This window comes from Platalea leucorodia (genome assembly GCF_965183815.1).
Source record: "Platalea leucorodia genome assembly, chromosome: 5".
NCBI classification, from domain to species: Eukaryota; Metazoa; Chordata; class Aves; order Pelecaniformes; family Threskiornithidae; genus Platalea; species Platalea leucorodia.
In genome coordinates this window covers 16,072,074-16,096,588 of record NC_138827.1, presented here as the reverse complement: position 1 = coordinate 16,096,588, position 24,515 = coordinate 16,072,074, and the positions used below count along the sequence as shown (strand labels likewise).

Sequence of the window (24,515 nt, the reverse complement as noted above, 5' to 3'; positions counted from 1 at the left end):
AGCGGCGCGGGGGGCCTAGCGAGCAGGGGTTGGGGTGGCCGCCGAGCTGCCTGCGGGCGCGCGGCGGCGGCGCGCGACCGCCCCCTGGCGGGCGGGGGGAGCGGGACAGGCGGGCGGGGGTCACCCGGGGGCACCGCGCTCCCGGCCGGGCTCCCCCACACCGGCAGCGGGCAACCCCCGGGCTGCCGGCGGGGAGACGGGGGGGAGCGCGGCGGAGGGCTGGGGGAGGCTGATGGATGGGGGCACGGGGAAACTGAGGCACGGGGATGGGGGAAACTGAGGCACGGGGGGGAAACAGGCACGGGGATGGGGGAAACTGAGGCACGGGGCAGGCAGCAACGAGCGCGGCATAAAACCACGGACACCGAGTCGGGCCGGGCTGACGGGCGTGTATGAAACCCCAGGAGCAGCAGCGGGGTGTGAGCAGCGCGGAGAGGACGGCGGCCGCCGGCCAGGCTGGGGACACCGCGGGACCGGAGCATCCTCTGCGCCCCCGGCGGGGGTCGGCGGCGGGCTCAGAGCAGGGTGATCTCGCTGGGCGGCAGCGTCAGCCTCTTCTCCCGGGCGCCCAGCAGCTTCTCCATGTGCGCGGCCACCACGCGGCACAGCTCCAGGCCCTGCCGAGGGGGACACGCCGTCACCGGCCGTGCCGCCACCCCGGCAGGGTCCCCCGGGCCCCCCCGAGTGTCCCCTACCTGCTCCAGCTGCAGCTGGGTGATGCCCTGGGCCAGGAGGTCGCCCAGCGTGATCTCCACGTAGGGGTAGCTGGATCCGGCCGTCGGCCGCTGAGTCCGCGTCGACTGGATCTCCTTCAGCGAGAACTTGGCGACGGGCTCCTGGAGGGACACGGCGAGGGGTGGCCCACCTGTCCCGGGGACCCCACCAAGGGGACCGAGGACTGGGGCGGGTGCAGACGGGAGCAGGACGGAGGGTGCCAATGATGCAGCCCCCCTGCACAGGGTGGGCAGGGGTGGGCAGAGCTGGCCTGCTGGGGCCAAACCCGGGGACCCTGCCCCCTTTGGAGAGGGATGTCACCCCCCACGCAGGAGCAGAGGGGGGCTGGGTGGTGCCCACAGGGACCCGGTGCACTCCACAGCCCCCCACAGCCCCCAACCTACGTGGGTCTCCTTGCTGAGGAAGTTGAGGCCGTTCTGGTTGACGGCCAGGATGCAGGGTGAGACGATGGCATTGTTGCTGCAGCTCTGGATGTAGAAGAAGGACGAGCCGAACATGGGGTAGGCACTCAGCAGCCCTGCGGGGCAGAGGATGGGGTCTCAGTGCCTGCTGCCACCCCCTCCTGCCCAGGCCCCAGGGTGGCTCGCACCCATGGGGGCTCTGCCAAGGGTTCCAGCCAGCCCCATGCCTGGCAGGAGCTGGGTTGGCTCCCAGAGCCTTGCACCACTTCAGGCTCTGGACTTGGAGCAGGATTGGACCCAGGAGCAGCCAAGGGGAAAGTGGGTGGCTGAGAGTGGGGTCTGGGAGCAGCCTGCCCTGCCCTGCTCTGCCCTGCCCCGCTACTGCGGTCCTGTCCCCCGTGTGCAGCATCCCGCTGGCTGTGCAGCACCCCAGGCTCCACGCCGGGCCAAGGTCTACCCGTCCCAGACTCCCCGCAGAGGAGCCACCCAGCAGCATCACATCCCGGGCAGCATTTCGTCTTTGTTAGCATCGCATCGCCAGCAGCCTTGCATCCCCAGCAACACTGCATCCTCATTAGCATTGTGTCCTCGTTAGCATTGCACCCCCAGCGGCATTGCATCCTCATTAGCATTGGGTCCTCGTTAGCATTGCATCCCCAGCAGCGTTGCATGCCCAGCAGCATCACCTCCCCAGCAGCATCACCTCCCCGACCCTGTCCTGTGCCTGCTCACCCAGGAACTGTGCCCTGGCCTGGTGGGCGCTGAGCGCCTGGGCTTGTTGCATGTGCTGGGTCACCATGTGGAGCCAGGATTGGGCCTTCAGCAGGCAGAAGAGTTGCGGAGGGATGTAGTCCTGCACCTCCCGCCTGCAGGGAGCCGGAGGTCAGGGCCAGCGCTGGCCAGCGGGTCCTGCACCCCATGGCACATGTGTCCCCCCGCCCCTCCACCCCCGGCCGTACATGGTGGGGAGGTGGTGGCGGTCCTTGGCTCGGTGCTGGAGGGCGGCCAGCTTGGCCACGTGCGGGAAGTGCTGCTCTCCCGGCCTTGCGGGCGGCAGGACGGTGAACAGCCCCTTGAGGTAGTCAGGGAGCACCTGGGGGAGACAGAGCGCAGGGACACAGCTTGGGGATGGGGCACGCTACAGGAACGGGGACAGGGAGGTGGCCCTGGGGGAGTCTGCCAGGGTGGCCCAACCTGGTTGTAGTGGACAGTGACGTAGAGCTCATTGTCGAACTTGAGGGGCTGGCTCCAGACCACGCGGCGGCACCAGAAGGTGTAGCCGGCATCCCGGCGCTCCGTCTCGGCAGCCACGTCCAGGACATACTCCCGGCGGGTCAGCGGCCGCACGCTCTGCCCTGTGCCGCCCCGGGGGCCTGAGCATGGCTGCCATGCGTGGCACCCGCTGGTGGCACGGCCGTCCCGTCCCCGCCAGCCACTCACCTCTGTCAGTCACCACGAAGAGGATGTACTCGTCAAAAGCCTCTGGGTGCTGCAGCCCCATCTCGCAGCACAGCTCCTCGATCACGTCCAGAGCCACCTGGGCACCGGGACAGGTGGCTGGGATGCTGCCACGTCCCCCCACCGCCCTTGGGGCCACCAACGGGGTCCTGCATTGAGGCTCATCCCATGTAGCTCCCCAGGGAAGGGATCTCCCTTTCCCGGAGAATGAAGTCCTCCAGCTCGGGGAGAGCCGAGGGGTGCAGCCCCCCACATCTGCACCCTCAGAGCACCCACAACCGGGGGTGTCACTGCAAGCCCGGGGTGCACCGAACCTCTTGCCCCCTCTGACTCACCGAGCATGTCTTGATCTTGAGGTGCCTCTCGATGCCGCCGGGCAGGAGGAAGAGCTGGCGCTTGGCACTGCGTCCAGCCTGCATGGGGAGGACACGCTGGGGTGCAGGGGGGCCCTTCACACCGCAAGTCCCCAAAGGACACTCCCAATCCCCAAGATGTTCCACAGGAACCATCCTATGGGGATCATCCTGTATCTTGCCTATCCTGCCTGGGTGAGCCATCGTGCCCCCCTGCCCCACGTGCACAGAGCTGTGTCCCTGCTGGGGACCCCTGAAAGCTCAGGGCACCCCCAAAGCAGTGTCCCTGGAGAGCAGACCCCAAAAAGGACCGTGCTCCCTGCACCAGCAAGGGGCCATCAGCTCAGCTCCAGGGCAGTGTCCAGGGAGGATCCCAAGCCCATGGGGAATCCGGAACCTCCTGGGGGGATCTCAACCCAGCATCAGCCCTGCCCCGCGCCCCATGGGCACTCATGAGCACCCAGCCTCACCACCATGGCCCTGAGCTCCATGCTGCTGGGGAAGAGGCTGCGGCCGCCGAACTGCAGGGTTTTCCGCAGGTTTTGCTCACAGGCTTTGGCGATGCCTGGTGGGGACAGGGACCAGGGGGAAGGACAAGGCTGAACCTTGATGTTGGCTCTCCTAAAGCACCTCTGGAGCTCTGTGACACCCCTGGGCGTCCTTCCCCGATGTGCACCCAGCACCCTGGGACACGCACAGCCCCTACCCTGGAAAGGCAGCTCTGGGTGCCTGCTAGCATCCTGCAGGAAGGCCAGGAGGAAGGGCCTGAGCACCTCGGAGCACTTGTAGTAGGCAGCGAGGATATAGAGCAGCCTCCAGCCCTTCTGGCAGCTGTCCCTGCCGGGAAGAGCCAGGGCTGAGCCCCCGGGGAGGGTGAGGGTGCCCGTGGTGGCTGCAACGACACCCACTGCCCCGGGGAGCAGCGCAGCCTGCTGCGAGGGTGGGGTCCCCAGGTCTCCCCCCACACTGGGGTGGCTCAGCCCAGCCAGGGACAGAAGTGTCCCCAGTGCCAGCCTCTGCTGCCCCAGCCGGGGTGGATGACATGGGTGCAGGGACTCACGGCTTGGAGCTGGTGTTGTTGGTGACCTGCTTGATGATCTGGCAGTACACCTCGTCCCGCAGGACCTCGTGCTCCGCACACAGCTGGGAACAGACACGGCTCGCTCTGCGGCTGGGGACGTTCCCAGCTGCCACCCCCCTGCCCAGGCCACCCCCAGGACTCACCGCCCAAGCGGGACATTTACCTTGAGGATGGTGCAGATGGCATCCAGCTCTGTCTGCCCCCTCAGAGGGTGGTCGCCCATGAACTTCATCACAGCTAGGGATGACAAAGCCACATGGTGACACAGCTCATTCTGTCCTTTCCCTGGGGACACGCTCCCCTGTGTGTGGGCAACAACCTGGGCACGCAGGGCAGTGGGACCAGAAGGGCTAAACCCCTCACTGGGCCACCCCATCTACCCACCCTGGTCCTGCTCCCACCCTCCTCCAAGGATGGGGCTGGGGATGGCCGTGGGGCAGGGGGACGGGGTGCTTGTGCCCCCTCACCTACCCTGGAAAGCCTCGGCGGCCAGTTTGCTGATGCCACCATCCACAAATTCGATGAGTGACTCCTGGATGGGGGTCTGGAGGGGGAGAGGGTCAGCTTCCAGGAGCAGCATGAGGGATGGGATGGGGGTTGGGGTGGCATTTGGGGAGCTCCTGAGCACACCAGGACCACGGGGGGACCTGCAGGTGACAGCAGGGCAGGGACACCCCGAGGCACCCTGCTTCACCATACCTTGGTGAACATCAGCATCTCCAGCACATTGGGCACATCCCTCTTGGCCTTCGTCCCGCAGGATTCTCTGGGAGAGGGACAAGAGAGCGGGTGGGCATGGATGTCCCTGCCGTGGGGTGTCCCCATCCCGCTGCTGGGCACTCACGTAGTCCCGTGCCGCAGTGTGCGGAAATACCGCCGGGCGAAGGCCAGCATGGGGCAGGTCCCCGCACCGGCCCCGAGGCGCTCGCCGCCGTCTCCCTCCGGCCCCTCTGCAAGGGCGGTGCTGGTGGGGGATGCCTGCGGAGCGGGGCGGTGGGCACCGGGCACAGCTGGCACCGTGACAGCGACGGCCCCAGACCAGCACCCACCTCGGTTTTCCGGTCCAGCTCCTGAGCCACAGCGGTGGAGGCTACGGCCACAGCCACAGCCGCCGAAGCTGCCACCTTGCCCTGCTTGTCCCTGGGCTCCTCTTTCCTCTCTGCTGGCAAATGGACGAAGTCGGGGGCCGTGACGGGCTGGACGTACTCGGCAGGGAAGAGCCCTGAACTGCCATGGATGGCCCCAAACTTCCACCCTGTGACAGGCAGATGGTGGAGATGGCTCCGGGCTGGCAGCCATGGGGGTCACCCCCCGAAAAGCCTCTTCCCACTCCCTCCTGCCCCCCACACCCCAAGCCCTTTCCAGAGGGTCTGGCCGTGGGTTTTGGCTGTAAATGGCTGCAGTTTGGCATTGCTGAGGGTAAAGGCACAGGCCAGAGGCCACAAAGCCCATCATCTGCAGGGACGTGGGGCAGCACCCGGTGCCACCCAGGGTGGGAACCACAGGGGAGCATCCCCCTGCATCAGGTCAGTGTGGAAAAGAGCCCAAACCATCCTGCTGGGGGGTGGCCGAGGAGGGATCCTGCCCCATGCCCCAGTCCCAGGAGGGGACACAGCCCAGGGAGCTGTACGTGCACTCCGGACACGCACAGGGACAGCATGGCACCCACCAAAATCCTGGGTGCCTGTCTTCAGCTCCTCCAGGTACATCACCTTCTTGCGGACCACGCAGCCATAGTAGTGGTCTGCAGGGACATTGTGGGGACACAGGGTGTCATAGGATACAAGGCCAGGGCACAGCCACCTCCGGGGCTAGTGAAGCCATCAGTCCTGCTGCCCCCGTGCTCCCCATCAAGAGTGTTTCAGCATGGGGGGCGGTGGGGGGCCTGCTCACCTCTCTCGGGGCACTCCAGCGGCTGCAGGTGGATGATGTCCCCTTTGTGGAAGCTGAGCTGGCTCCTGTCCTCTGGGCTGTAGTTCCTCACAGCCACCACATACAAGGAGTCCTGGGCACAGGGGGGGCTGGCACAGCCCGTGCATGCAGGCACACGCACGCACATGCATGCACACCCACATCCCACTCAGCACAGGGGCTTCAAGCACCCACAGCCACAGGATCACCCCAGGGTGCCCCCCCTACTCCCCCCTCACCCCAGGCACCCTCCCATTTGCAGGGTGCCCTCCGCTGCCCACCCCCAAATGTGGGCACACAGACAGGGCCGGGCCCCCAGGACATGCCCCCAGCTGCTCCCCTGGCCCCGGGGCACCCCCCACCTTCCTGAGCTCCGTGATGAAGTGGTCAACCATGGCCTTGACCTGGGGGGCTTTGGGGGAGAAGAGGATGAGCTTCTCACTGCGCAGGTTGAACTCCAGCATATTCCTCGACGGGGTGGTCACGAACAGCACGTCGGCGTAGCTGGGGCAGGGCGAGGGGAGGCTGAAACACCCGGCACCCAAAGCACCCATCCCACCCTGACTGCCCGGGCTCCTCGCCCCTACCTGTACGCCCGCAGCACCCGCAGCTGCTCCCCAGGGACGTTGGTGCCCTTCACCAGCTGCAGCAGCTTGACACCAGCATGGGACACGGCCAGGATCTGCACGCCCGTCCCCACGCTGCCCTGCGGGCCAGGACACTGCCTCAGCTGGAGGCACGGGGCTGCGGTGCCCCCGACACCGACCTGCCCCATGGCTGGATCCTCACCGTGGCGGGGAAGAGGCGCGAGAAATACACCTCACAGCCATCCCGCGCTGCGGCAATGATCTCCCTCTTGACACTCTCGGTGGCCACGGGGCTGAAGGAGTCCAGCTTGTTTTCCGCTGTGGGGAGAAATATCCCCTGATGAGCGTCCCCCCCTCCCCAGGGAGGATCCGGACACAGGGTTCAAGGTGAGAGCAGGGATGCTCGTGCCCTTCCCCAGCCCAGCAGGACTGTGATGGTGAGACAGATCCACCCCCGGGGCACCCCCTAAGGCAGCAAGCCTGGCTGAGACCTGACACAATTCGTGACTTTGTGGAGCACTAAGTCACAGGGGGCTCATTGTATTTGGAGGCAAAACTACCCCAGCTTTAAGCAGAGCTGGTTGTGGCTTCGAGATGCCCAGGAGATGAGGATGGGCACCGGAGTGGCTGGGTGTGAGACGCCCAGGTTTGGGGCTCCAGGTGGGAGCCCCCTGACCCAGGAGCAGGGGGATGCAGGGGTGCAGGCAAGGGTTACCAAAGAGGGATTTCAAGCGGAGCCGCTCCTCCTGGCTGATCCGGATGCATGTGTCGGAGAGCGTGTCGTTGAAGATCTGGGGAAGGGGGTGAGGAGCAGCGGGGCTGTGGGGGGGGAGCAGTGTGCCCCCCTAGCCCCACTGCCCTGCCTGGCCCCGTGGCCCGATGGGGACACCCCGTGCTCCTCCACGGCAGCTTGCCAGGGGAAGACGGGATGGCCACAGTGGGATAAGTAAACCATCACGCCAGTGAGGGGATAACCCAGCTCCCAGGGGACCCCCAGGGGGACTTCGGGGCCAGCTTGGTGCGTCACCTGCCGGAAGATGAGGTCGAGCAGCAGTGGGTTGTTGATGTTGTCCTTGGGGTAGAAAACCTGCCAGGAGGGAGACCAGCACGGCATTGCTGGCATCACCCACGCTTCAGGGCCTCAGGCTCGGCAAAATATCCCCTTTATCCCCGCAGCACTTTGACACCAGCCTGTCCCCGTCCCCCCACCCCGCACCTCCTTGCGGATGTATATTTTCCAGGGCACGTTGTGGTAGGCGTAGAAGTCCTCACTGCAGCTCCGGTGCAGCTGGGTCTGGACCTGCTGCACCTCGGATGGGAGCTCCCGCGAGACAGAGACTGCGAAGGGATGGAAAGCCCTGCACATCCCGAGGGAACACCACCAACAGCCCCTCTCCACCCAGGGAAACTGAGGCACAGGGGCCAGCTGTGAGGCAGGGAAGGTTTAGCCAGGCACAGCAGTTATCCCATGAGGATGCTGCAGAGCCGGACCTGTGCTCAGCTGCATCAGGCATCACCTGGTGCCACCAGGGAGGACAAGGTGCCCCACTCCACCCCGGGCCCCGCAATGCTGCAGCTCTGCCCTGCGATACCTGGGGGCCGAGTGGCTGCCGGATGCCCCGTTGGTGCTCGGAGCTGGTACCTGCCACTGGTGACCGGCTTCACCGTGGCCACTGTCTCCCTGGGCCCCTGCAAGGCAGAGAGCGGGCTGCGGTCGGGGCCAGCAGCTCCTCCAGCCCAGCATGGGGGACACAGGGGCAGCCGCATCTTTACCGCAGCCGCTGGCACCCGGGCTGCCGAGAGCTGCTCCTTCAGGATCTGCATGGCTTCCTCATGGGGGTCCAGCTTCTTCCCAAAGAGCTTGCTGCAGAGACAGCACCCCACACTGCCTGCCCCCCCAGCATCACCTGTACCTGGCATCACCTGCATCCCAGCATCACTTGCATCCTGGCATTGCCTGCACTCCAGCATCAGGGCTGGCACATACACCCACAGGCAGGAGAAGCCCACGGCTTGGCCAGGGACTGGGGTGGGTACCTGGGGGGCTGGGAGCCACACGGGGCCGGCTGGCACTGCCGGATGATGTTGCGGATGTCGTGCGTGGGCCGCGGGATGTGCTCTGAGTTGAGCCGGGAATGCTGCACCAGCTCGCCCGGCCACCGCTGGCTCACAGGTGCTGCAAGGCCAAGCAAATGGCTCAGGGGGGGCCAGGCATCGCCCTCATGCCTGGGGCCTGGCTGAGTGCCATGAGCCCCCATTGACACCCCGTTGCACCGGGACCCCTTACCAGCTTTCTGCAAGTAGGGCCGGGGCTGGGGGGCACGGGCTGGCATCCCCTCTGCTGCTCTGCCCTGCACAGGACACCGTGCCGTGAGGATCTGGCACCCCCCAAGTGCCCCCATCCCTCGCCCCACAGCGAGGGCCAGGCAGGGCTCAACCCCTCCCGGCCACCCCGGCCCTATCCCACTGACTGGGGGCCCAGGCGGCTGGTTGGCATCTGCCCGGCGCTGTGGGGACGGGGCTGGCTCCACACCTGCAACAGCAAAGGAGGAGAGCTCAGTCGGGGCATCCTGCAGCCCCATACCAGGGCAGTGGGGTGCTGGGTGCAGGGATGTCCCCCACAGCCGGGACCAGGGATCAGGTGGGGAAACTGAGGCAGGGAGCTGGGTCAGGATGCAGGAGCACTCAGGGCACTCACCCCTCGGCTGATGCATCTCTGCAGGCACGGGTGGTCCGCTGCGCTCGGCATCACCGCCGCCGTCCCCCCCTCCCACACCACCTCCTCCCTTCATCCTCTGCGAGACAGCAGCCGGCTTCTCCAGCTCCTGGGGGGCAGGTGTCAGGGGACAGAGGCCAAGCCACCTGCACCCCCAGAATGCTGGACTCCCTCTGCCTCGGGCAGAGGAAGGCTCCTCTCACCCCATTGCCATAGGAGAGCACAGGGTCGAAGAGGCTGTCCAGGTACCGGTCCAGACCCTTCTGGCTGCGCGGCTCCCCAAAGTCCCCATCTGCTGGGGGATGAGGAGGGATGAGCTGGCGGCAGCAGGGCTTCACCAGCACGGCAGGGCTTCACCGGCACAGCAGGTTTCACCGGCATGGCGGGGTTCACTGGCACAGCACCACCAGCAGCTCTGGGGGGCCGGGGGGAAGATGCCCTACCGTGGTGGGGGTACGCTTCCATGGATGGCAGCGTGGGGGCTTTCACAGCTGGGGGAGGAGGCACTTCATCCAAATCCAAGCTGTGTCCCAACACCCTGCAGAGAAGAAGGATGTGCTCATCCCACACTCGCTGGGTGCCAGGCCCCTCCTGGGACTCTGACCCGCACCTCTGCCGGCACCCATCCAGCCCAGCGCCGGCATTTTCCCACCAGCCCCACAATGGGGGACACATCCCTGCCTGGGTACCTACACCTGGCTGTCCCCACTGTGGCTCTCAGTCCCCTCCCATGCGATGAGGAAGCAAGACTTCTGCTTGGGAAAGCCCCGGAGCAGCTCGAGGTCGGAGACGAGGTCCAGGACATAGTCATGGCCAGCCAGCTCAGCCCACTGGGCACCCGCCTTCATGGCCACGGACCAGCCGCGCCAGCCCTCCGCCAGCCCCCTGCCAACAGCGGGATGCTGGGGATGAGCACAGGCTGCCAGCAATGCCCTGGCTCTGCGGGAACACCCTGCCCATGAGCTGGACATCCCGGCTCCCAGATCCTGGGGTCACCCAAAATGGCCCTGGGGTGATGCTGTGCCCCATGCTCGCCCCGCTGGGTGGGTGGGTGCCAAGCTGGTAGGTACCTGTGTTTCAGGACATCCCCTGCCAGGTCCTCGCCTGTGCTCCAGGAGTGGACGGGGCAGGAGAACTGGTCGCCTGGGGAGGGACGGGCTGTAAGCGGGTCCTGCTGGTCCCCTCCTGCCCATGATGGTGACAGGGTGGCCAAGCTGGGACCGACCCTCCCTGCTGTTGTGGCCCAAACCCCGCGCCACACCGCACCATTGAAGCAGTGGAGGTCGAGCGCCATGCTGGCTTGCTGCCGGTTCGCCGTCCACTCCAGCAGCGAGGGTGGGTAGGCGCGGGCGGCTGCGGTGCCCAGCTGCGACTGTGCCATGGCGTGCATCAGCTTGCGCTGGCACACTGGCTTGTAGCCGGCAAAGGCGTAGTCGGAGACAAACCTGCAGGGAAGGGAGGATGCTGCAGGAGGGATATCGGCAGCATCCCCAGGCACATGTGCCAGGCTGGCCCAGGGGACCACAGAGGGACTAAGAGTATCCCTGGAGGGATTTGGGCAGCATCCTGGGCACGTGTGCCAGGCTGGCCAGAGGGATCCTGGAGGGACCTCAGAGCAACCCCAGAGGGACCTGGGCAGTATCCCTGGGCACATGTGCCAGGCTGACCCAAAGGATCTTGGAGGGACCTGGTGGGACCTGGGCAGCGTCCCAGGCCCATGTGCCAGGGTGGCCTGGAGAGCCCTTGGAGAGACCCAGCAGTGGGCCCAGGCACGCATGCCAGGCTATCCCCAGGGGTCCCAGCCAGCCGCAGTCCCTGTCCCCAGCCCCTGTCCCCAGCCTCAGCCCCGACTCACTTGAGCAGGTACTTGTCAAAGGCGGTGGAGGGGGGGAAGGCACTGAGGCAGGTGGCCAGCAGCAGCCAGCCCCGCTCCTCGTTGTTGACATTGGTGTTACGCCAGACCTGGTTGGCGGCTTGTGCCAGGAGCTCGTCCCGCAGCCCCGGTGCCGACAGCCCCTTCTGTACGATGTAGTTGCCAAAGAGGGTCTCCTGCAAGCCGCCCAGCCCCGGGTCCCCCATGAACCGCAGGATCTGCCGTGAGGACAGCAAGGTCCTCCCTCTGGCCCTGGGCAGGGGACCAGGGTGCCAGATCCTACAGATCCCACGCCGTCCCACCTACCAGCTGGAAGAGGCTGAGCGCCTCATGGAACAGCTCCTCGTCCAGCCGGGTGAGGGGGGCTGCCAGCGGGGCCGTCAGCATCCCGAATGCTGGCTCCTGTGATGACACCCGTGCCCGTGGCTACCTGGGCCCCAGGGACAGCCTCAGGCCACAAGGGGCTGACCCCATGGCGCTGAGTGTGGCATTGATGCTGGATGGGGGCTATGGGGCTGCAAAGGGGCTGGGGTGGAGGATTGGGCTGGCAGCCTCCCAGCAGCGGGACAGGGACAGGCTTGGGCTCTGCTGGCAGCACCAGAGATGCCAGCACCTCAGTGAGGCTGAGAGCAGGATCCGGCCCTAGCGCTGTCATTCAGGATGCCAGGGACTGGGAAACACATGGCAAAAATAGGGGGCAAGGAGGAGGAAGGGGGCAAAGCAACTGGGGATGGGGATGGGGTCTGGGAGCAAAGCGACCTGGTCTCCCGCCCCAGCGTTTCCGGATCCGCCCCGCGTCGGGCGTCCAGGAGGGCTCGGCTGGTCTCTCTCCGATAACCTCAGTGGGGTCCCCCCGGCCTCTGGAGACAACAGGAACCCACAGGGAGGGAGGGAGGCCGCCGGCGGCTCCCTGCAGCACCGCAGCTGCCCCAGATCTGGCCCCTCTTGCACCCCGCAGCATCCCCGGGGCCGAAGCCAGGGCACAGCCCGGTGGGATGGTGCAGGGAGCTGCGGCGCAGGGCCACCATGGGGACCCTGAACCTAACCACTCAGCCACGACTGGGGCGCCGAGGACTCCCCGAAAGCTGGTTGCCCATCAGGGCAGGCTCCCCGCCGCCAGGCCGTGGTGCCCACCTTACCTGGAAGTGGCCCCGCACGTACTTGGCCATGGGATAGTCGTTGATGTCAAGTGGGAGGGTGAGCTGGGAATCGGGCTGCAGCGCCGGTGGTGGCACCAGGACCACACAGCCAGCATTCACCTCCCGTGCGGCTATAGCACAGTGGGCAGCTATGGCACGGCTGCAGGGATGGGGATGAAGGGCTGGGAGCAGTGCTGGCGGTGGTGTGGGACCTGCTCACCTGCGGCAGCCTCCAGCAGCCCCATCAGCTCGGCTGGGATCTCCAGGTGGGTGACGTCCACCACCTCCCTCCTCGTCAGCTCCTGCCGGCACAGCACAGGGATGCACCCACTTGCCATGCTGCTCCCCACCCTGGCACCCATAGGTGGCCCAGCGGGCAGCATGGGGATGGGAGAGCAAACGGTAGGGATGAGGGCACAGCAACATGGTTTGCACATGCATCACACATGTGCGCTCCCCCCAGCGCCACACGCCTGCACCCCGTTACCTTCTTCATCCTCTCCCTCTCCTCCTCCGCCCGCCGGCGGGCATCCTCCTTGCGCTGCAAGCAGAGCAGCCGCACTGAGCCTCCACCGGGAGGGAGGGAGACCCAGAGGCAGCAGGACCACCCTGGGGTTGCACTGCCCCCCTGGCATCGCCAGGCTTTCACCCCAAGGAGGCACTACCTATGCCCCATGGGGCATGGAGGAGGTGGTGGGGATGGGATTTGGAGGGGCTCAGGATCTGGGGGTGCCACTATGCCCTCTCCAGACCCACCACCGAGCATGCAGCAGGGTGGGAGCGGGTGCCCGGGACCCCCTGGGATGTGCCAGCCCCCACCTCACCTTGATGTACCGCCGGCGGTTCACGTAGATATGCACCAGTGACCTGAACTTGATGAGCGTGTGCCGCATGCGCCGGTACCGCTGCCTGTGGGAGGGCACCCGTCACCCTCTGCCACCCACCAGTGCCCACCCGCTGTCCCCCTGGGACCCCCACCTGGCCAGGTAACCCCGTGCTCGGCTCTGCAGGAGGACGATCTTTCGGCGGAGGGAGCGGAAGCGCCTCTTGATGAAGAAGGTACGAGCATAGCGCTGGAGTGTGAGTGCAGCCAGGTGATGGGCACGGGCTCGTTTGCTCTCCAGCGCCTGGTACAGCTGCTCCTTCAGGAAGAGCTGGGAGGGGGGGCGATGCCGTGAGCCCCCCACCTCGGCCGCCCTCCCACAGGTCATCACCAGAGCCAAGCTCCCTGCCCAGGACAGTACCTTGCTGACGCCGACGTAGTACATGCTGGGGCTGACAGAGCAGAGGTTCCTCAGCATCTCCACGCAGTTGGCCCCATTGGGAATGACGTTGGACCACATGTCAACGAGGCAGCGGTACCTGGGCGAGCCCGTGACACTGTCACCGTCACTGCGCGGGACCCCACCGGGACACCGGCGTGGACCCTCCCTGTGGTGCTGTGCACCAAAGCGGGGGGCTCCCAGCTCCCGCTGTGGGGAACCCCCCGGCCAAACACTGCCCCCCAAAACACCCATAAGTTTTGTGGTCTCCTCTCATTGGGATGGTGGTACCCAACCCGCAGCCCCCAGGCACCTGTCGATGAAGACTAGGAAGGGGATGCGGATGGGGAAGCCCTCCTTGCGGATGCGGATGGTCTCCAGGATCCCCGAGTACCGCAGCTGGCTGCTGACCACGTCAGCCTCGAAGAGCCCTGGCTCCTGGGGAGGAGATGGGGAGAAACCTCGGCAGCCGCGCGAGCAGACCTCTGCCCACCATGCGCCCACCGCGCTCCCTGTGCCGGTGAGGGCAGGCAGCACTGGCATCGCTACAGGCAGGAAAGCCCCGGGCAGGCTCTCACCTTCTTGTTGTTGGGTTTGAGACAGCGCACAAAGAAGGGGTTGCACCTGCATCAGAGAGACCCTGTTGGCCACAGGGGACAGGGGACAAAGCCAGCCCAGCCACTTTGGGCTCAGGTCTGGCTGTCACCCTGCTCCCGCCAGCCCAGAGCATGACCTGGCTGCCCGCCCTGCCTGCTCTGCCTGCCCTGCCTGCTCTGCCTGCCCTGACCTCTCCATCTTCTCCACCAGGTCCAGGAGCGACTGCTGGAACCGGGCGGCCACGGTGGGGGCCTTGTACCGCCGTGTCCTGGTGCTGCTCCTCCTGACCAGGCTCCTCTGCCGGGCCATCACCTGGGCATGGCCGAAGAAGAGGTTGGCCACCACCTTGGGGGGACGGGAAGGGTTAGGGAGGAGGAAGGCGACCGGGATGGTGCAGCTCTCCTAGCTCCTCTTCCCAGCCCGGCCACTGCCTTTTTGCCCACCCCTGAGTGAGTCTCATCCCCTATTAGGGGCTGCATTCCCCGGATGGGAATGGGGATAGGGATGGGGATGGGGATAGGGATGGGGAAGCACAAGAGAAGCCCACGTGCCCATTTGTGCTAATGCTGGAGGTGTCAAAGCCCAGAGGACCCTGTGGGAAGAGGGCACCGAGTAGAGCTAGAGGCATCCTCTGCCTCTGGTTCCCCTGGGCTTCACTGACCATGGGGGGACATGCCTGGGGACATGAAAAGTGGTATGTATGGAAGGGTGCTATCTGTGCCCAGTGTTCCCCCAGCACTGCAGAGCTGGGGCTGGGCAGGGCCCTACCTTGGTCCTGCTGCTGATGAACAGATCCAGCACGTCCTGACGGACCTGGTCATAGTTTTTATCCAAAAACTTGTGAACCTGGCAAAGAGCAAAACCTCATGGTGAGGAGCCCAGTGGCATGATGGGGTAGGTGAGGAGCTCCAGATCAGGACATCGGGAGTGAGGGGCTGCTCCCCGTCCCCAGCCGGGCGCCCTGGGCTGCCCCTCAACCCCTGGTGCAGGATCAACCCCATAAACCACCTCTTTAATGCTCCTTAAAACCCCAGGCTGGGCATCCTGCCACTGCGCACCTGGTAGGTCACCTTCCCTGCATAGTGCTTGATGGTGAACTCGGGCAGTGGCATCTTCGGCTTGGTGTACAGCGGGTTCGTCCCATGGTGGTAGTGACACTTCTGGAGGAATGTGTGGTCGGTGGCCTGGGGACAGACGCAGGGGTGAGACACAGCTTAGGTGGTTTGGCAGCCCCGGGGATGCAGGCACCAGGATGGGGATGCCTGGACAACCAGCGAGACCCCGCTCTCAGCTCTGCCACCAAGCAGCCGTGTGGTCATGGGCATCTACTGCTCTGTGCCTCAGTTTGCCCATCGTCAGAGAGGGTGCAACCACCCTTGTCTCTTTTACAGGGCAGCTGGGAGGGGTTTTTCAGTAATTCCCACAAAAGCCAGTCCTCTGGGGGAAGTCACTCAAGTGGCACCAACCTGGGACTTCTCGGGGCTTGTCCAGCCTGGAGAAACCCAAGGTGTCTCCCAGATCATCCAGGACAGCCCAGGAGTGGAGCAGCCCCGGGCCACGGTGACACCCTTGGCACAGTGACTGCCTGGCACTGCCATCTTTGCTGCCTTGGCACCAGGCAGCCCCTCACCTGGGGGAAGCAGCTCTGGTCATCGAGGATCCGGAGAATGCCATAGGGCTTCTGGGAGATGAGGTCGATGCAGGGCTGGTTGTCGCTGAAGGGGATCTCCTTCCACTCAATCTGCTCCCGGAGGTACTCTTCCTGCGGGGCCGGCACTCGGTCAGCCCCGTGCCCCCGGCCCTGTGGTGATGCTTGGCACGGGGGGCAGAGCCCAGCAGCTCGCCGGCCCACCTGCTCCTCCTGAAAGACGATCTTGTTGAAGAAGAACTGCAGGTACTCGTTGGCGTAGTTGATGCACAGTTGCTCAAAGCTGTTGAAGTTGAGGTCCTGCGAGAAGAAGGGGCCACGGCACCTGAGACCCTGCAGCCCCAGGGCTGGCAGCCAGGGGGATGGAGCCAGGCTGGATCCTGCTCACCTCAAAGCCATAGATGTCCAGGATGGCGATGGAGAGGGCCTCCTGCCGTGGGTACACCAGCTTGTTGATGCGGTCTGTGAGCCAGCCAAAGAGCAGGGAGTAGAGGGTCTTGGCAATGGCGTCCCTGGGGAGGGGGCAGACGAGCAGAGCACTGGAACTCTGGCACAACACAGCACGACACGGCACACATCCCCACCACCGTGGCCAGCACCAATCACAGCCCCATGTCATGTACGGGGCAGCCCCTGGGGCTGCAGTTTTAATCACTGGAAAGCCTGATCTGCACTGAGGGACATGCCCGTCCCCTTTCACAGCCTGGCATCTCACCTCCAGCTCAGTCCCCAGGGGCCAGACACCCCCTGCACCCCCATGCAGCACAGCCCCCCTTCCCTCTACCTGGCATCCACGGCGCTTTCGACAGTCAGGGGGGTAAAAATCTTCTCCCGCAGCGTTTCCTGGTTGGGGCACACAAAACCAACAGCGTGATGGAGTTTTAGCAACACCAGCCGTGGTCCACAGGGTCCTCCCCCTCTGCACTCACCGTCACCTTGAAGGTAATGGCTTTCTGCAAGCCCTCGGGGGAGACCTGCAGCAGCTCAGCCACCGTCCGGATCTCCGTGGCGCTCACCACCGTGGCGACCTCCTGGCAGTCAGTCTGCGGGACACGGTGAGGCGGTGGGATGCGGTGACCCCCCCCCCCGCCGCATCCCGAATTGAGCCCAAGGAATGCAGCTTGGCTCTGCTTTGGGTACCTCGTATTTTTCGAAGTAGACATTGCCCAGGTGGAGGACGGAGGAGAGGATGCGGAAGATGCTGTTCTGCTCCTCCATGCTGAAGCCCAGAACCTCCACGGTGTTGAGCAGCCGACGGAAATCCTCTGCGTCGTCCTTGCCGGGGATCTCGCAGTTCCCACCCTGGCATGGGCACCTCGGTGCCATCAGCGGCTCCCGGGGGGCAGCACCCAGGGGTGGAGAGGGGGGACACCCTGCCCTGAGCACCCTCCCCGTCCGCACACTGAATCCAGGAGGACTCAGGAACCCACTGGCACCCTGGGCTCGGCCAGCCCCCCAAAAAGCAGGCAGCGTGGCAGGGTCGGGGCAGGAGGCACGCTACCTGGTTCAGGTAGTAGTAGGTCTCGGCGCCCTGCAGGCAGTACCGCTGCCGCTGCTGGGCGGGCAGCCCTGCCAGCATCTCGTAGAAGATGTGGTAGTTGCGCTCGCTCTTGGCCTGGGGAGCAGAGGACTGAGCTGGAGCAGGGGCAGCAGGGGGGACAGACCCCGGGACCCCCTCGCCACCCACCTGGAAGACCACGCGGGACTTCTCCAGCAGGTACTGCGAGGTTATGGCACCACAGATCAAGCCACTGCAGGGGTGAGAGCAGGCACCTGGCTGGCAACCTGGGCGCAGCAGGGGCTGTGCACCCTGCCATGGTGCCCACCCGTGCCCCGATGCTCTCCCAGCACACGGCCGGTCAGTACCAGTCCTCAAGTGCCCCCCACCAGGGGTGGGAGGGCAGGGAGAGGTGCCCACACCTGGCTTCCGAGCGAGGGCTGGAGCTGCTGCACCCGAGGGTGAAATTGGGCACCCCCCTGTTGGGATCAGTGGGGCTGAGTGAGGGTGGGATGGGCTGTGGGGACAGGGATGGGGATCGAGAGCGCTCAGGGTGCCAACCCAGGGCACAGCATCCCTGCCCCTACCCCGGGGACAGCAAACGCTGCCTGTCTTGAGGCAACATCGCCTTTCCCCTGCCAAGGTTTGTCCCCAAAAGTGTCCCCATGTGCATCCCACCGCAGAGCCGAGGGGCAGGGGCAGCCTTGCAGCAGGGCTGGGGCCGGGTTGGGCACCCCCGGGGCAGGGGGACACACACAGAGGGTGGGGGCTGGCTGCACGCGGATGCATTACTTACTCCTCCAGAAAGATTTCCACAAATTTCCCAAACCTGCTGGAATTGTCATTCCTCACGGTTTTGGCATTGCCAAAGGATTCCAGCAAGGGAGTCGCCTCCAGGATCTGCCGTGGCGATGGGGAGAGCCACAGGGTCAGCCCAGTCACCCTGACATGCCACGGCCATGGGCTGTCCTCCTATAGGACCCCCCTTTGTCACTCTGCCACCCTCCCTGCCACCTCCTGCTCCATGTAAGACACCCATGGGTGCCAAAAATGGAAGTGTGCACCTCAGCCAGGCTGCATGAGGATGCAGAAGAGCACAAGGACCCCATGCACATGCATACACCGAGCTCTGACTTTCCATCCCGCTGTCCCCCCACAGCTGGAGTGATGTGGCAGAGATGCCACCATGATACTCAGTCCCCTTGAACCGTCCCAGCCCATGTGTCCCCCCGGTACCTCTATCTGCCATGGTCCCGGTGGAAGCATGGGGACAAGGAGAGAGTAGTGGAGCCGTGAGCAGGGGGTGGAAGAGAGAACGGGGAGGTGGGACAAGGGGATGGGGATGTCCCCAGAGCAGCACCCTACCTGCGGGGCAGTGCTGCGTTTCTGGCTGACAGCTGCCAGGTAGCGCAGGATCAGCTTGGTGGCTTCGGTCTTCCCCGAGCCACTCTCCCCACTGAAATGCAGAAAGCGGGCACAGCCGGGGCTGTCATCAGCTGAGCAGGGGGCCAGGGAGTGCACCCATCCCAAATGCACCCAGCACCCCATCCCCAGAGGTACTCATCGGCCCTGGGGCCAGGGAAGGCTGGCGGCAGCATCCTGGCAACCAGAAATCGGGGGCCATCCCTGGGGGGGTCATGCCAGAGGACATCCATGTCCCACCTGATGACGATACACTGGTTGTGTTTGGCATCCATCACTTTGGAGTAGGCGACGTTCGCAATGGCAAAGAGGTGCCTGGGGAAGGGGGGGAAGCAGAGGTGGGGGGTGCAGTGCAGTGTCACCCCCGCACAGGGACCCCCGCTGCGCACCGAGCATCCCCACGCATGGACACAGCTGCTCCAGCACCCTGCGGCCAAGGGTCCTTGGGGGCCTGGTACCACCCAGGGGCTGCTGTAGGACCCAGGGGTGGCTGACGACAGGTAGGGGTGCCCCTGTCCCTGCAGGGCATTTGGGGACACCCTGGTACTCACGGTGGGTTCTCGCCCAGCGCTCTGCCTTCATATTGCAGCACCTGCTCCGTCCCATAGATGTTGTAGAGCCGGTACGGGTTCACCGACACCAGGATGCTGCCGATGTAAGTCTGTGGGAGAGTGAGGTTTGGGGCTGCGAGCTCTTGGAGAGCAATGACCCCCCCCCAAAGACCCCATGCCTGGGGTCTCTGGGGGATGCTGTGCACCCCTAAGCTTACGTAGATGAGCTGGCGCTCGAACCGCCTCCGGATGTTGCTCAGCACTGCAGCTTCTTGGAGGTCCCTGGAGCAGAGCAGAGGCTGCGTTAGGGGGTGGCAGGGGGGACAGGAGGTGTCTGCCCATCCCTGAGCATGTCCCCAGCATCCCCAGTCCCGGGAGGCTGGAGCAGACCCTGCGTCGGGACAGGATGGGATGGGGAGCAGCAGGAGCCATGGGGTGCGGGGGGGTGTGTTGCAGCCCCATTGGCGGTGCTGGGTCGTGGTGGATGGCGAAGGGGATGGGGACACTCACTCCAGCTGGGTCATGTCCTCCAGCCCGTCCTCCTCCTGCGGCTCCTGGTACCGCACGATAGGCAGGCTGCACAGTGACTGCATCTGCATGGAGCAACCCACCCCGGCTCCATCACGGCAGGGCCACGCCGGCTTCCTCCGGTGTCCCACCCACTCACCGCCACTGCCCCAAAATCACCATCTGTGACCCCAGACTGGGGGGCCCACAGCCAGCAATGGCAGGGACCCCACAGCCCTGAAATGGGTCCCCTGGCAAGAGTGTCACATGTCAGGGGAGAGCAGCAGTGCTGGAAATGAGGATACGGGGCCACCAAGGTGTCCTTGGGGACTGTCCCAGGAAAGGCTATTCCTGGCAAGCCCCGGTCCAGCTTGCCATGGGCAGGCAGGGACCGGCAGAGGTGGCTGCGCCACCCCCACCGCAACACCTCGCGGTTCACCCAACCCCCGACAGGGGCTGCAAGGGGTGGGCAATGGAGACCCCCGGCAGGGTGGCACCTCCAAGGGAGATGATGGAAGGGGGCTGTGGTGGGGGCTGAGCAGTGGGGCTGGGGGCTGCTCCCCACAGCTGTGCGCCACAGCCACCCACAGAGGTGATGTGGGGCAGGTGGCAAGAAGGAGCCGATGCTGGCGGCCAGCCAGGTGGCAGGCAGGAAAGCGGACACCCGCCGGGTCAGCGTGCCGCCCGCGCCTGTCCCAGCCGGAGATCAGGTCTCAGCATTTCCATACGCGAGAGTCAAGTGTCCCCGAAGGGGCCGTGCACAGGGGGGAACACACAACAGGCGATGACAGCCCCCCTCCATCCTGCTCCCCTTGGCAGGACCCCCTCCAGCACCCAGTGCACCCATAGCCACCTACCCCCTGCCTTGGGCTCTGCAAACCCCCCGGCACTGGTGGCTTCATGCCCCAGTGAGCCAGCAGCCATCTCAACATGCCACCCCATCCCAGGTCCCTCTGGCTGCCAGCTCGCCCCCCAGCTCCGTCCCACCACCAGCACCTATGGCGGGCTCCCCGCCAGTGTTACCTTGCTGCGCCAGGGCTGCTTGGTGCCCAGGTACCCGTCTGCCCAGGGGTGCCTCTCCCGCCAGCCACCCGCCGGCGAGCGCTGGCTCAGGTACCGGGCGATGTCGGCTCCCCACTGGCTCGCCCACCGCCGACCACGTTGGGTGGGCTGCCGGGGGGCACCCTGCTCGGCCGTCCAGGCGTCAGGCATCTCCCGCACCTGCACGACGTGCTGCGTGGACCAGTGCTGCTTGTACATGCGGGACGCCCGCCGGAAGGAGCCCAACCTCTGCACCTGCGGCGTCACCACCGCGTAGCGCTCCGCGCCCTCCTCCCCGGCTGCCCCATCGCCCTCGAAGGCCTCCACCATCCCTGGGGCACGAGTGCCACGGCGGGGGGCGGCTGGCGAGCCAGGGGCTCGGCCACAGGGTGCCGGGAAAGCAGCACGACGCTGCAGTGAGGGGCTCCGGTCATCACGAGGAGAGGAGGGGAGGACGGGGTGCCCGGTGTCAGCCCAGCCCTGGTGCCCCGCCGGTGGGCTTGGTGATCTGCGGGTGCTCCCGTCCCACCAGGATGGGCGCCGGGGCAAGAAGGGTGAGCGGGAGGAGGGACGACGGGCAGACGGTGGGGATGAAGGGGCTTTGGCAGGCGCCATGCTCCCCACAAGCAGCGACGCCAGGGACTGCCCCACGGAGCGCCCTGGGGAGGGGCTGTGGCCCCCTGCTTCGGCTGGAGACAGCCTCGCTGGTGGGGAGCGGGGGGCCATTCCAGCAAGGGGTTGCCCAATGCGCTGGATAAAGGTTTTGGGGGTGCCAGGAGCAGGGTTGGGCGGGGGGGGCACCCCCGCAAGACCCTGTGTGGTACCCTGCCACGGGGGCAGCTCCTCGTCCCAGGAGGGCCTGGGGGGGCCAAGGCGGCGGCTGCCAGGACGGGGGGTCGGTGCCAGGAAGGGGGTCCTCTGCAGTGGCTTCACGGCCTTGGTGGGGGGCTCGGGAAGCCGGGGCCAGGCCTGGGGGAGCGGCAGCCCGGGGGGGCTGCTCCGCCGTGATGGCCGCGGGGACAGAGGTCTCCCCGACCCCACTGCAGGCACCCCCAAACGCCTCCCCACTGGCCCCGGAGAGCAGGTGGCAGCCGGCGGTGGGGCGGGGGGCTCGGGGCCAAACTGCCGGAGGCTGGCACCGAGGGAGGGAGATCGCCGCGGCCCCTCGCCCCGGACGCTGCTAAGGTGCTGCCGGGATGGTGGCGGCGATGGGGAGCGCCCAGGGTTGGCAAAGGGGTTACGGAGCGACAGCCGTCGTGCAGCCCCCTGCTCTCGGGGAGCGGGCTGCCCCCAGGGCCCTGCCGGCGGGGAAGGGTCCCTGGCTGGAGATGCTCGTGGCGGGGGGTCTCGGCCCCCCGAGCTGGCGCTCTCCATCCCCACCAGCCTGTGGCTGGAGCGTCTGTAGGAGGGCTGAGGGGTGCGAGGGTCCTGAAATCCCCCCACGCCCTGAGGTGGGCGGCCAGAGGGCTGCGAGAGGGAGCGCTGGAGGAACTGCCCCAGCGGGCTCCCGCATGCCCGCGCTGCCGAAACACGGCGTCCCGGGGATGCTGCAGGGCCGGGGGCTGCTGGCGGTGGCGGCTTGTACTCGTCATAGTCATCCTCGTCACGGGTGGTGGGCAGGTGGGGGGATGGTGGGAGGGGGACGTCCAGGCGGTCCCTGCCAAAAAGCTTGACCTGTGGCCGAGGGAAGAGCCTGAATTTCCTATTGAGGGAGAGCTTGGAGGAGAGCGTCTCCCGCATACCCCGGAGCGAGGAGGCACTGAGGATGGAGAAGGGGTATGCCCCATCCTCCTCCTCCTCTTCCTCCCACTCCTCAGGCTCCTCGGCCTCGGTGATCTCCTCCAGGGCCAGGGCGTAGGGGTTGCAAGAGGACTGGGCATGCGGTGCCCACCCCCCCTCACTGTACTGGATGCGATGCTCAGGGTATTCGCCCCCTGGGTACCCCCCAGTGAGGGGCTCCCCAAAGTCCTCATAGGGGTCCCTCCCATAGCCGATGGGCCCTGCCATCTCCTCGCTGTACTCTGGGTCACTGCCATAAGGATCGTAGAGGGTGAGGGGGGACCCACCGCCAGACGGTCTTTCATCCTCAAGCTCCACGTAGCCATAGGGGTGCCTTGGCAGGTCACCCTCCTCCCAAAACCCCCTGTAGAAGCCGTACTCCTCCTCCACCTCGTAGCCGGGGTAGTCGGCATAGGGGGTTGGCACCGCATCCTTGAAGCCATACCCCGCTGGGTAGGCTGGGGTTTGGATGTAGCCTTCCTCCTCCTCAGCATAGCCATGCTGGGGGCCATAGGGTCCATCCTCCTCCTCAGTGTAGCCATGCCAGAGGCCATAGGCTCCATCCTCCTCCTTGGTGTAGCCACGCTGGGGGCCATAGGCTCCATCTTCCTTCTTGGCATAGCTCTGGCGGGAGCCATAGGCTCCATCCTCCTTCTTGGCATAGCCATGGCGGGAGCCATAGGCTCCATCCTCCTTCTTGGCATAGCCATGCTGGCAGCTGTAGGCTCTATCCTCCTCCTCAGCCCACCCGTAGCGTGGCACCGGCAGATCCGCAGGTGCGTGCTGGGAGCGCCGCCGGGATGGGCGCCGCACCATGCTGCCGTGCCTCTCCTGGCTGTGCCGTGCAGCGCCAGGGGCCAACAGCCCGCTGCCGCCAGGGATCCGCTTCATGTTGGCCCGGTGCCTGAGGATCTCGTCTTCCGCGGGGAATGGCAGCTTCCTGGCACCGATACGGGAGAGCCAGGCCGCGTCGGCTGCCCGGCCGCCCCCCGCCAGCCGCCCACGCCGGGAGAGCACCTTCCTGGCCAGCCAGCCCGTGGCGGCGGCCGCCTTGCTCAGCACTTGCGCCCGTGGCTTGAATTTCCTTTCCGGGCGCCGGCGGAAGAGGGACGCACCATCCTCGGCCGCCTGCCCGCCCCGCCGCAGCAGCAGGAAGGATGGCTTTGCCGGTGAGGTGCTGCTGGCTGCCTCCTTCCTCTTCTTGCCCACACGCTTGAAGCGAACCATGAGGTTGGAGGTGGACTTGAGCACCGCCTTGTTCTTCTTCTTCTTCCTCCTCTTGGTGCTGTGCTTCTGCAGCCCCCAGAAGAAGCGGGACGTGTTCTTGAATTGCCCCTTCTTGGGTCGACGCAACCCCAGCTTCTTGAAGCCCAGGAAGAGCTTCGAGGTGCTGCGGAGGCTCCGCTTCACCCGGGCCTTTGGCGCTGCCACCTCCTCCTCGGCCGGGCCAGGCTCCACGGATGCTTTGGGCTGGCCCTTGGCCTCTGCACCCTTGGCCCCTTTCTTCTTCTTGGTGTTGTCAGCTGCCAGCCCCATCACCAGCTTGGAGGTGCCCTTCAGGTTCTTCTTGGCCGGTGCAGCATCGCTCTTGCCCTCCTCCTCCTCTGGCTCCAGCGTCACCTTCTTCCCCCGGCCTGGCTTCTTCGCCACCACCCCCTTGAGCACCCCCTTCTTCTCCTTCCCCTTGCCCTTCTTGGGCTCCTCCACAGCTGCTGCCTCCTCCTCATCCTTCTCCTCCTCCACTGCCTCCGTCTCCTCGCTCTCCTCTGCCTTCAGCAGCTCCGCATCCGAGGTCTCCTCCGACTCACTGGGTGCCTCCTTCTTGCCCTTCTTGCCATCTTTCCCTTTCCCTTTGCCCCCCTTTCCTTTGGCCTCCGCATCTTTTTTGGGCTCCCCCTTCTTGCCAACCATCCCGGCAGTGGCAGACACTCATGCTCTGGCCCCAGCAGGGCTCTG

The 24,515-nt window shown here is 65.9% G+C and overlaps 1 protein-coding gene across 1 annotated transcript; it reads right to left on the bottom strand.

Moving 5' to 3' along the window:
- Positions 1-515: 515 nt before the first annotated feature.
- Positions 516-23,786, bottom strand: MYO15A (myosin XVA; the record flags this gene model as incomplete). Its single annotated transcript, XM_082314170.1, has 63 exons — positions 516-617; positions 696-836; positions 1,119-1,252; positions 1,869-2,002; positions 2,096-2,229; positions 2,331-2,491; positions 2,577-2,673; positions 2,930-3,007; positions 3,418-3,512; positions 3,654-3,784; positions 4,008-4,090; positions 4,192-4,265; positions 4,500-4,572; positions 4,728-4,794; positions 4,873-5,006; positions 5,078-5,283; positions 5,698-5,772; positions 5,922-6,033; positions 6,302-6,443; positions 6,527-6,645; positions 6,729-6,844; positions 7,242-7,317; positions 7,554-7,613; positions 7,743-7,864; positions 8,119-8,215; positions 8,300-8,390; positions 8,564-8,702; positions 8,814-8,877; positions 8,998-9,059; positions 9,225-9,351; positions 9,446-9,534; positions 9,686-9,780; positions 9,936-10,127; positions 10,313-10,385; positions 10,509-10,687; positions 11,098-11,333; positions 11,422-11,517; positions 12,255-12,385; positions 12,475-12,556; positions 12,742-12,795; positions 13,079-13,163; positions 13,233-13,408; positions 13,499-13,616; positions 13,830-13,954; positions 14,095-14,140; positions 14,304-14,458; positions 14,882-14,959; positions 15,172-15,297; positions 15,744-15,875; positions 15,966-16,061; positions 16,150-16,273; positions 16,546-16,604; positions 16,691-16,804; positions 16,902-17,063; positions 17,263-17,376; positions 17,449-17,512; positions 18,056-18,159; positions 18,625-18,715; positions 18,922-18,996; positions 19,233-19,342; positions 19,451-19,514; positions 19,743-19,825; positions 20,763-23,786. 63 exons carry the CDS (start codon positions 23,784-23,786, stop codon positions 516-518), a joined length of 9,798 nt encoding a protein of 3,265 aa, XP_082170296.1.
- Positions 23,787-24,515: the final 729 nt, after the last annotated feature.